The 13,472-nt window shown below is 40.0% G+C and overlaps 1 protein-coding gene across 1 annotated transcript in view; it reads right to left on the bottom strand.

Moving 5' to 3' along the window:
* The window catches only part of LCP1 (lymphocyte cytosolic protein 1), a 47,624-nt gene that overhangs the window by 17,529 nt on the left and 16,623 nt on the right, over positions 1-13,472 (bottom strand). The window contains exon 4 of the mRNA XM_075265496.1: positions 698-827. Coding sequence (XP_075121597.1) covers positions 698-827 — 130 coding nt within the window. The remainder of the gene's footprint in view (positions 1-697; positions 828-13,472) is intronic.

Genomic DNA, 13,472 nt, shown 5'->3' on the forward strand with positions numbered 1-13,472 from the left:
ATACATACAGGACCACAATGAGTGGAGGCCTGTTCTCTCTTCACACAGTAAATGCAGAATGGAGAGACTACTTAGGGTTTTAAAAGGATTCTTTCTGGAAATTCTACAATGTAAAGAGAGTTTACTAATTCAATATATTTGTAACTGACTGGGATATTAGTCACAGACAGTAAGAAGCTTTTCTGATTGGGCTCAGTTTATTTTCTGTGCCAGGGATCTGTTAATCTGCATCATGCCCTGTATTTACAGTCTAATGTCCCTGGATCGCCTATATAATGGCCATTTGGCAGTTTATTTGTTTGTAATTGTAGAGTTACTCCTGGCAGAATTGCATGTAATCACTAGTAGTAAAAATGGATGGGGAGGGGCAGACTTCTCCTTATTGTACATGTTCACAGCCTAAGAGAGAAATGTAAAATGTGCTGCAGTCATAATGGGGCTAATAGCGGCAGAAAAAAATGATAGTTCATCATGAATGAAGGCTTATACAGCCAAAGAACAGACTGCTCAGTAAGACTCTGCAAATATTTTAACTTTCAAAGAAAACTCTTTAAAGGAAAATAGTTGCAATTTGCAAATTGGGACAGCTTCATATCTTAATGAAAGTCTATTAATAAGTCAATAAAAATATATCTAGATACATAAAGGTATACATTCTACTTCACAGGCAATTTACATTTCAGTAAAATACACCCACCTGAATATGAATGTTGGGTGCCTGCACTGGATTGCTCAGATGTGCCACCAATTGCACAAATACCTTCCTTCTTATTGATAGCCTTCCTGAATGTTTTGGCTACATCTGTGCTTTTGAGGTCATGAATAACCTACAAAATAAGAGAAAAAGCATTGTAAATCTATCTGTAATAGAATAAATCCTCAATATAAAACAGAAATATATCATGATGTAATTAATTCATTCTTCAGTGTTGAGTGCAAAAATATCTGAATTGGAGTCTGTCGGAGACTCTGTCGCAGAGACCGCCCAAAATCGGCAGAGAAAAAGTTTTACAAACAGGACTTCTTTCTCTGCTGCTTTTAGTTTTGAAACAACCAGTGTCCATGTGTAACCATTCTTGTAGCAGACCAGCTCTCCATCATTTGGTTCCCTCAATGGGACCGAGGGGTCAGTATGAGCCCGGGGCTAGTGTAAGCCTACCATTAGCAACACAGACCTATACACTGAAGTCCCTGGATGTCCCTTTTGTATGTAAGGAATTGGGAGTAATAACCCAAGATTTCATCTAACTAAATGTGTAATGGCCAACATGTTCTCTGCATATAAACTCTTACAAAGCCAATTACAGGTAGTGGGGTTGATTTATTATTGTGGTTGCAACTAGACCTTGGGGAAAAAAATGCTAAAATCTGGCACATATTGTTACATCTAGTTTTATACCAAGTTTTTCTGACTCGCTTGAAAAGGGGCATCACTTCAGAGAAAAGGGTTGTGGCTGCATGAAATAGTAGCTTACTTTAAAGGGGTTGTTCAGGATATATAGAAAATCAATCCCTAAACTAAACCCCCTCACCCCCGCCTAACTTCTAATTGACATTATTTTTTTTTAAAAAAATCTATATTTACATATATACCCGTCCCTTACACACTTACCTATCTTCATTCTTCTGGCACCAAGTGGCACTTCCTCTGTTTCTGCCGGTGCCTGCGCAATACAGCTTTATTGTACAGTCGCCGGCAGAAGTGAAGAGCACATATCATGCATATGTAAGTAGTCCACAGAAGAAGATACTGATGGGACCAAAGACGCTGATCCCCAGGACACAGAAGACAGGTAAGTATGATTACAAGGGGGGAATTGGGGCTGAGTGAGGTAGGTAGGTAGATAGATAGAGCTAATGGTCCATGGGCTAGCTAGGGAAACAGGGAGGGGATGTGAAAGTGGGGGATCGTGGGAGTGTAGGCTAGGACAGTAGAAAGTTAGGGAAGCCTGTAAACAAATGCAGATGATGCCCATTAATTGCACTAAAATACCTTTTTTTTAAAATTAAAAAAAAAAGTTTTTTTTTCCCCGGAGATCCCATTTCCACCCAAAGTAAGCCAACTAATAGGTGTTATAAAGTTAGACTAGGCAATGAACCAGATTTATCATCCAGCTTCAACCACCATGATAAATCTGGAGCATTATCAGTCTGTCTATTCACAAATATGGACTAACATATTTCACTTACACTTCAGCTCCATACTTAAAGCCTTCAGCATAAGAATCATAAAGGTTATTGAGAAGTAGTAGAAGGCATTGTAAGTAGCAGTTATCACGTATGTCCAATAGGAAATAAATGACTTGGCACTAGAGATGAGCGAACAGTGTTCTATCGAACTCATGTTCGATCGGATATTAGGCTGTTCGGCATGTTCGAATCGAATCGAACACCGCATGGTAAAGTGCGCCATTACTCGATTCCCCTCCCACCTTCCCTGGCGCCTTTTTTGCTCCAATAACAGCGCAGGGTAGGTGGGACAGGAACTACGACACCGGTGACGTTGAGAAAAGTAGGCAAAACCCATTGGCTGCCGAAAACATGTGACCTCTAATTTAAAAGAACAGCGCCGCCCAGGTTCGCGTCATTCTGAGCTTGCAATTCACCGAGGACGGAGGTTTCCGTCCAGCTAGCTAGGGCTTAGATTCTGGGTAGGCAGGAACAGGCTAGGATAGGAAGGAGAAGACAACCAACAGCTCTTGTAAGAGCTAAATTCCAGGGAGAAGCTTGTCAGTGTAACGTGGCACTGACGGGCTCAATCGCCGCAACCCAGCTTTCCCAGGATCCTGAATGGAATACACTGTCAGTGTATTCCCGTATACCCGATATATACCCCGATACCCGTTCCAACTGTGTGCCCCCCCACCTTCACCCCAGAAATACCCTGCAAGTCCCCTAGCAATAGAATTGGGGCTATATACACCCACAATTTTTACTACTGGTATACAGTGCCATTGTCTGACTGGGAATTCAAAGAATATATTGGGAATACAAATACCCTCATTTCTTGCTACTGCCATATAGTGCCAGTGTCTGACTGGTAATTCAAAGAATATATTGGGGTTACGTGCACCCACAATTTTTACTACTGGTATACAGTGCCATTGTCTGACTGGGAATTCAAAGAATATATTGGGAATACAAATACCCTCATTTCTTGCTACTGCCATATAGTGCCAGTGTCTGACTGGGAATTCAAAGAATATATTGGGGTTACGTGCACCCACAATTTTTACTACTGGTATACAGTGCCATTGTCTGACTGGGAATTCAAAGAATATATTGGGAATACAAATACCCTCATTTCTTGCTACTGCCATATAGTGCCAGTGTCTGACTGGGAATTCAAAGAATATATTGGGGTTACGTGCACCCACAATTTTTACTACTGGTATACAGTGCCATTGTCTGACTGGGAATTCAAAGAATATATTGGGAATACAAATACCCTCATTTCTTGCTACTGCCATATAGTGCCAGTGTCTGACTGGTAATTCAAAGAATATATTGGGGTTACGTGCACCCACAATTTTTACTACTGGTATACAGTGCCATTGTCTGACTGGGAATTCAAAGAATATATTGGGAATACAAATACCCTCATTTCTTGCTACTGCCATATAGTGCCAGTGTCTGACTGGTAATTCAAAGAATATATTGGGGTTACGTGCACCCACAATTTTTACTACTGGTATACAGTGCCATTGTCTGACTGGGAATTCAAAGAATATATTGGGAATACAAATACCCTCATTTCTTGCTACTGCCATATAGTGCCAGTGTCTGACTGGGAATTCAAAGAATATATTGGGGTTACGTGCACCCACAATTTTTACTACTGGTATACAGTGCCATTGTCTGACTGGGAATTCAAAGAATATATTGGGGTTATAAATACCCTCATTTCTTGCTACTGCCATATAGTGCCAGTTTCTGACTGGTAATTCAAAGAATATATTGGGGTTACGTGCACCCACAATTTTTACTACTGGTATACAGTGCCATTGTCTGACTGGGAATTCAAAGAATATATTGGGAATACAAATACCCTCATTTCTTGCTACTGCCATATAGTGCCAGTGTCTGACTGGGAATTCAAAGAATATATTGGGAATACAAATACCCTCATTTCTTGCTACTGCCATATAGTGCCAGTTTCTGACTGGTAATTCAAAGAATATATTGGGGTTACGTGCACCCACAATTTTTACTACTGGTATACAGTGCCATTGTCTGACTGGGAATTCAAAGAATATATTGGGGTTATAAATACCCTCATTTCTTGCTACTGCCATATAGTGCCAGTTTCTGACTGGTAATTCAAAGAATATATTGGGGTTACGTGCACCCACAATTTTTACTACTGGTATACAGTGCCATTGTCTGACTGGGAATTCAAAGAATATATTGGGAATACAAATACCCTCATTTCTTGCTACTGCCATATAGTGCCAGTGTCTGACTGGGAATTCAAAGAATATATTGGGAATACAAATACCCTCATTTCTTGCTACTGCCATATAGTGCCAGTTTCTGACTGGTAATTCAAAGAATATATTGGGGTTACGTGCACCCACAATTTTTACTACTGGTATACAGTGCCATTGTCTGACTGGGAATTCAAAGAATATATTGGGGTTATAAATACCCTCATTTCTTGCTACTGCCATATAGTGCCAGTTTCTGACTGGGAATTCAAAGAATATATTGGGGTTACGTGCACCCACAATTTTTACTACTGGTATACAGTGCCATTGTCTGACTGGGAATTCAAAGAATATATTGGGGTTATAAATACCCTCATTTCTTGCTACTGCCATATAGTGCCAGTTTCTGACTGGTAATTCAAAGAATATATTGGGGTTACGTGCACCCACAATTTTTACTACTGGTATACAGTGCCATTGTCTGACTGGGAATTCAAAGAATATATTGGGAATACAAATACCCTCATTTCTTGCTACTGCCATATAGTGCCAGTGTCTGACTGGGAATTCAAAGAATATATTGGGAATACAAATACCCTCATTTCTTGCTACTGCCATATAGTGCCAGTTTCTGACTGGTAATTCAAAGAATATATTGGGGTTACGTGCACCCACAATTTTTACTACTGGTATACAGTGCCATTGTCTGACTGGGAATTCAAAGAATATATTGGGGTTATAAATACCCTCATTTCTTGCTACTGCCATATAGTGCCAGTTTCTGACTGGTAATTCAAAGAATATATTGGGGTTACGTGCACCCACAATTTTTACTACTGGTATACAGTGCCATTGTCTGACTGGGAATTCAAAGAATATATTGGGAATACAAATACCCTCATTTCTTGCTACTGCCATATAGTGCCAGTGTCTGACTGGGAATTCAAAGAATATATTGGGAATACAAATACCCTCATTTCTTGCTACTGCCATATAGTGCCAGTTTCTGACTGGTAATTCAAAGAATATATTGGGGTTACGTGCACCCACAATTTTTACTACTGGTATACAGTGCCATTGTCTGACTGGGAATTCAAAGAATATATTGGGGTTATAAATACCCTCATTTCTTGCTACTGCCATATAGTGCCAGTTTCTGACTGGGAATTCAAAGAATATATTGGGGTTACGTGCACCCACAATTTTTACTACTGGTATACAGTGCCATTGTCTGACTGGGAATTCAAAGAATATATTGGGGTTATAAATACCCTCATTTCTTGCTACTGCCATATAGTGCCAGTTTCTGACTGGTAATTCAAAGAATATATTGGGGTTACGTGCACCCACAATTTTTACTACTGGTATACAGTGCCATTGTCTGACTGGGAATTCAAAGAATATATTGGGAATACAAATACCCTCATTTCTTGCTACTGCCATATAGTGCCAGTTTCTGACTGGTAATTCAAAGAATATATTGGGGTTACGTGCACTCACAATTTTTACTACTGGTATACAGTGCCATTGTCTGACTGGGAATTCAAAGAATATATTGGGAATACAAATACCCTCATTTCTTGCTACTGCCATATAGTGCCAGTGTCTGACTGGTAATTCAAAGAATATATTGGGGTTACGTGCACCCACAATTTTTACTACTGGTATACAGTGCCATTGTCTGACTGGGAATTCAAAGAATATATTGGGAATACAAATACCCTCATTTCTTGCTACTGCCATATAGTGCCAGTGTCTGACTGGGAATTCAAAGAATATATTGGGGTTACGTGCACCCACAATTTTTACTACTGGTATACAGTGCCATTGTCTGACTGGGAATTCAAAGAATATATTGGGAATACAAATACCCTCATTTCTTGCTACTGCCATATAGTGCCAGTGTCTGACTGGTAATTCAAAGAATATATTGGGGTTACGTGCACCCACAATTTTTACTACTGGTATACAGTGCCATTGTCTGACTGGGAATTCAAAGAATATATTGGGAATACAAATACCCTCATTTCTTGCTACTGCCATATAGTGCCAGTGTCTGACTGGGAATTCAAAGAATATATTGGGGTTACGTGCACCCACAATTTTTACTACTGGTATACAGTGCCATTGTCTGACTGGGAATTCAAAGAATATATTGGGAATACAAATACCCTCATTTCTTGCTACTGCCATATAGTGCCAGTGTCTGACTGGGAATTCAAAGAATATATTGGGGTTACATGCACCCACAATTTTTACTACTGGTATACAGTGCCATTGTCTGACTGGGAATTCAAAGAATATATTGGGGTTATAAATACCCTCATTTCTTGCTACTGCCATATAGTGCCAGTTTCTGACTGGTAATTCAAAGAATATATTGGGGTTACGTGCACCCACAATTTTTACTACTGGTATACAGTGCCATTGTCTGACTGGGAATTCAAAGAATATATTGGGAATACAAATACCCTCATTTCTTGCTACTGCCATATAGTGCCAGTGTCTGACTGGGAATTCAAAGAATATATTGGGGTTACGTGCACCCACAATTTTTACTACTGGTATACAGTGCCATTGTCTGACTGGGAATTCAAAGAATATATTGGGAATACAAATACCCTCATTTCTTGCTACTGCCATATAGTGCCAGTGTCTGACTGGGAATTCAAAGAATATATTGGGGTTACATGCACCCACAATTTTTACTACTGGTATACAGTGCCATTGTCTGACTGGGAATTCAAAGAATATATTGGGGTTATAAATACCCTCATTTCTTGCTACTGCCATATAGTGCCAGTGTCTGACTGGGAATTCAAAGAATATATTGGGGTTACATGCACCCACAATTTTTACTACTGGTATACAGTGCCATTGTCTGACTGGGAATTCAAAGAATATATTGGGAATACAAATACCCTCATTTCTTGCTACTGCCATATAGTGCCAGTGTCTGACTGGGAATTCAAAGAATATATTGGGGTTACGTGCACCCACAATTTTTACTACTGGTATACAGTGCCATTGTCTGACTGGGAATTCAAAGAATATATTGGGAATACAAATACCCTCATTTCTTGCTACTGCCATATAGTGCCAGTGTCTGACTGGGAATTCAAAGAATATATTGGGGTTACATGCACCCACAATTTTTACTACTGGTATACAGTGCCATTGTCTGACTGGGAATTCAAAGAATATATTGGGGTTATAAATACCCTCATTTCTTGCTACTGCCATATAGTGCCAGTTTCTGACTGGTAATTCAAAGAATATATTGGGGTTACGTGCACCCACAATTTTTACTACTGGTATACAGTGCCATTGTCTGACTGGGAATTCAAAGAATATATTGGGAATACAAATACCCTCATTTCTTGCTACTGCCATATAGTGCCAGTGTCTGACTGGGAATTCAAAGAATATATTGGGGTTACATGCACCCACAATTTTTACTACTGGTATACAGTGCCATTGTCTGACTGGGAATTCAAAGAATATATTGGGGTTATAAATACCCTCATTTCTTGCTACTGCCATATAGTGCCAGTTTCTGACTGGTAATTCAAAGAATATATTGGGGTTACGTGCACCCACAATTTTTACTACTGGTATACAGTGCCATTGTCTGACTGGGAATTCAAAGAATATATTGGGAATACAAATACCCTCATTTCTTGCTACTGCCATATAGTGCCAGTGTCTGACTGGGAATTCAAAGAATATATTGGGGTTACATGCACCCACAATTTTTACTACTGGTATACAGTGCCATTGTCTGACTGGGAATTCAAAGAATATATTGGGAATACAAATACCCTCATTTCTTGCTACTGCCATATAGTGCCAGTTTCTGACTGGTAATTCAAAGAATATATTGGGGTTACGTGCACCCACAATTTTTACTACTGGTATACAGTGCCATTGTCTGACTGGGAATTCAAAGAATATATTGGGGTTATAAATACCCTCATTTCTTGCTACTGCCATATAGTGCCAGTTTCTGACTGGTAATTCAAAGAATATATTGTGGTTACGTGCACCCACAATTTTTACTACTGGTATACAGTGCCATTGTCTGACTGGGAATTCAAAGAATATATTGGGAATACAAATACCCTCATTTCTTGCTACTGCCATATAGTGCCAGTGTCTGACTGGGAATTCAAAGAATATATTGGGGTTACGTGCACCCACAATTTTTACTACTGGTATACAGTGCCATTGTCTGACTGGGAATTCAAAGAATATATTGGGAATACAAATACCCTCATTTCTTGCTACTGCCATATAGTGCCAGTGTCTGACTGGGAATTCAAAGAATATATTGGGGTTACATGCACCCACAATTTTTACTACTGGTATACAGTGCCATTGTCTGACTGGGAATTCAAAGAATATATTGGGGTTATAAATACCCTCATTTCTTGCTACTGCCATATAGTGCCAGTTTCTGACTGGTAATTCAAAGAATATATTGGGGTTACGTGCACCCACAATTTTTACTACTGGTATACAGTGCCATTGTCTGACTGGGAATTCAAAGAATATATTGGGAATACAAATACCCTCATTTCTTGCTACTGCCATATAGTGCCAGTGTCTGACTGGGAATTCAAAGAATATATTGGGGTTACGTGCACCCACAATTTTTACTACTGGTATACAGTGCCATTGTCTGACTGGGAATTCAAAGAATATATTGGGGTTATAAATACCCTCATTTCTTGCTACTGCCATATAGTGCCAGTTTCTGACTGGTAATTCAAAGAATATATTGGGGTTACGTGCACCCACAATTTTTACTACTGGTATACAGTGCCATTGTCTGACTGGGAATTCAAAGAATATATTGGGAATACAAATACCCTCATTTCTTGCTACTGCCATATAGTGCCAGTGTCTGACTGGGAATTCAAAGAATATATTGGGGTTACATGCACCCACAATTTTTACTACTGGTATACAGTGCCATTGTCTGACTGGGAATTCAAAGAATATATTGGGAATACAAATACCCTCATTTCTTGCTACTGCCATATAGTGCCAGTTTCTGACTGGTAATTCAAAGAATATATTGGGGTTACGTGCACCCACAATTTTTACTACTGGTATACAGTGCCATTGTCTGACTGGGAATTCAAAGAATATATTGGGGTTATAAATACCCTCATTTCTTGCTACTGCCATATAGTGCCAGTTTCTGACTGGTAATTCAAAGAATATATTGTGGTTACGTGCACCCACAATTTTTACTACTGGTATACAGTGCCATTTTCTGACTGGGAATTCAAAGAATATATTGGGAATACAAATACCCTCATTTCTTGCTACTGCCATATAGTGCCAGTGTCTGACTGGGAATTCAAAGAATATATTGGGGTTACGTGCACCCACAATTTTTACTACTGGTATACAGTGCCATTGTCTGACTGGGAATTCAAAGAATATATTGGGGTTACGTGCACCCACAATTTTTACTACTGGTATACAGTGCCATTGTCTGACGGGAATTCAAAGAATATATTGGGAATACAAATACCCTCATTTCTTGCTACTGCCATATAGTGCCAGTGTCTGACTGGTAATTCAAAGAATATATTGGGGTTACGTGCACCCACAATTTTTACTACTGGTATACAGTGCCATTGTCTGACTGGGAATTCAAAGAATATATTGGGAATACAAATACCCTCATTTCTTGCTACTGCCATATAGTGCCAGTGTCTGACTGGGAATTCAAAGAATATATTGGGGTTACGTGCACCCACAATTTTTACTACTGGTATACAGTGCCATTGTCTGACTGGGAATTCAAAGAATATATTGGGAATACAAATACCCTCATTTCTTGCTACTGCCATATAGTGCCAGTGTCTGACTGGGAATTCAAAGAATATATTGGGGTTACGTGCACCCACAATTTTTACTACTGGTATACAGTGCCATTGTCTGACTGGGAATTCAAAGAATATATTGGGAATACAAATACCCTCATTTCTTGCTACTGCCATATAGTGCCAGTGTCTGACTGGGAATTCAAAGAATATATTGGGGTTACGTGCACCCACAATTTTTACTACTGGTATACAGTGCCATTGTCTGACTGGGAATTCAAAGAATATATTGGGGTTATAAATACCCTCATTTCTTGCTACTGCCATATAGTGCCAGTTTCTGACTGGTAATTCAAAGAATATATTGGGGTTACGTGCACCCACAATTTTTACTACTGGTATACAGTGCCATTGTCTGACTGGGAATTCAAAGAATATATTGGGAATACAAATACCCTCATTTCTTGCTACTGCCATATAGTGCCAGTGTCTGACTGGGAATTCAAAGAATATATTGGGAATACAAATACCCTCATTTCTTGCTACTGCCATATAGTGCCAGTTTCTGACTGGTAATTCAAAGAATATATTGGGGTTACGTGCACCCACAATTTTTACTACTGGTATACAGTGCCATTGTCTGACTGGGAATTCAAAGAATATATTGGGGTTATAAATACCCTCATTTCTTGCTACTGCCATATAGTGCCAGTTTCTGACTGGTAATTCAAAGAATATATTGTGGTTACGTGCACCCACAATTTTTACTACTGGTATACAGTGCCATTGTCTGACTGGGAATTCAAAGAATATATTGGGAATACAAATACCCTCATTTCTTGCTACTGCCATATAGTGCCAGTGTCTGACTGGGAATTCAAAGAATATATTGGGGTTACGTGCACCCACAATTTTTACTACTGGTATACAGTGCCATTGTCTGACTGGGAATTCAAAGAATATATTGGGGTTACGTGCACCCACAATTTTTACTACTGGTATACAGTGCCATTGTCTGACTGGGAATTCAAAGAATATATTGGGAATACAAATACCCTCATTTCTTGCTACTGCCATATAGTGCCAGTGTCTGACTGGTAATTCAAAGAATATATTGGGGTTACGTGCACCCACAATTTTTACTACTGGTATACAGTGCCATTGTCTGACTGGGAATTCAAAGAATATATTGGGAATACAAATACCCTCATTTCTTGCTACTGCCATATAGTGCCAGTGTCTGACTGGGAATTCAAAGAATATATTGGGGTTACGTGCACCCACAATTTTTACTACTGGTATACAGTGCCATTGTCTGACTGGGAATTCAAAGAATATATTGGGAATACAAATACCCTCATTTCTTGCTACTGCCATATAGTGCCAGTGTCTGACTGGTAATTCAAAGAATATATTGGGGTTACGTGCACCCACAATTTTTACTACTGGTATACAGTGCCATTGTCTGACTGGGAATTCAAAGAATATATTGGGAATACAAATACCCTCATTTCTTGCTACTGCCATATAGTGCCAGTGTCTGACTGGTAATTCAAAGAATATATTGGGGTTACGTGCACCCACAATTTTTACTACTGGTATACAGTGCCATTGTCTGACTGGGAATTCAAAGAATATATTGGGAATACAAATACCCTCATTTCTTGCTACTGCCATATAGTGCCAGTGTCTGACTGGGAATTCAAAGAATATATTGGGGTTACGTGCACCCACAATTTTTACTACTGGTATACAGTGCCATTGTCTGACTGGGAATTCAAAGAATATATTGGGGTTATAAATACCCTCATTTCTTGCTACTGCCATATAGTGCCAGTTTCTGACTGGTAATTCAAAGAATATATTGGGGTTACGTGCACCCACAATTTTTACTACTGGTATACAGTGCCATTGTCTGACTGGGAATTCAAAGAATATATTGGGAATACAAATACCCTCATTTCTTGCTACTGCCATATAGTGCCAGTTTCTGACTGGTAATTCAAAGAATATATTGGGGTTACGTGCACTCACAATTTTTACTACTGGTATACAGTGCCATTGTCTGACTGGGAATTCAAAGAATATATTGGGAATACAAATACCCTCATTTCCTGCTACTGCCATATAGTGCCAGTTTCTGACTGGTAATTCAAAGAATATATTGGGGTTACGTGCACCCACAATTTTTACTACTGGTATACAGTGCCATTGTCTGACTGGGAATTCAAAGAATATATTGGGGTTATAAATACCCTCATTTCTTGCTACTGCCATATAGTGCCAGTTTCTGACTGGTAATTCAAAGAATATATTGGGGTTACGTGCACCCACAATTTTTACTACTGGTATACAGTGCCATTGTCTGACTGGGAATTCAAAGAATATATTGGGAATACAAATACCCTCATTTCTTGCTACTGCCATATAGTGCCAGTGTCTGACTGGGAATTCAAAGAATATATTGGGGTTACGTGCACCCACAATTTTTACTACTGGTATACAGTGCCAATTTCTAACTAGGAATTCAAAATGCGCAAGGATCCCGGAAAGGGACGTGGACGAGGCCGTGGGCGAGGTCGGGGGAATGGTTCTGGGGAGCAAGGTAGCAGTGAAGCCACAGGGCGTCCCGTGCCTACTCCTGTGGGGCAGCAAGCATTGCGCCACTCCACAGTGCCAGGGTTGCTTGCCACATTAACTAAACTGCAGGGTACAAACCTTAGTAGGCCCGAGAACCAGGAACAGGTCTTGCAATGGCTGTCAGAGAACGCTTACAGCACATTGTCCAGCAGCCAGTCAGACTCTGCCTCCTCTCCTCCTATTACCCAACAGTCTTGTCTTCCTTCCTCCCAAAATTCCGAAGCTTTACAGAACAATAACCCAAACTGTCCCTGCTCCCCAGAGCTGTTCTCCGCTCCTTTCATTGTCCCTCAACCTGCCTCTCCACGTCACGATTCCACGAACCTAACAGAGGAGCATCTGTGTCCAGATGCTCAAACACTAGAGTCTCCTCCATCTCCGTTCGATTTGGTGGTGGATGACCAGCAACCCACCCTCATCGACGATGATGTGACGCAGTTGCCGTCAGGGCATCCAGTTGACCGGCGCATTGTGCGGGAGGAGGAGATGAGACAGGAGTTGGAAGAGGAAGTGGTGGATGATGAGGACACTGACCCGACCTGGACAGGGGGGATGTCAAGCGGGG

The sequence above is a fragment of the Leptodactylus fuscus genome, chromosome 2, assembly GCF_031893055.1.
Source record: "Leptodactylus fuscus isolate aLepFus1 chromosome 2, aLepFus1.hap2, whole genome shotgun sequence".
Lineage (NCBI taxonomy): Eukaryota > Metazoa > Chordata > Amphibia > Anura > Leptodactylidae > Leptodactylus > Leptodactylus fuscus.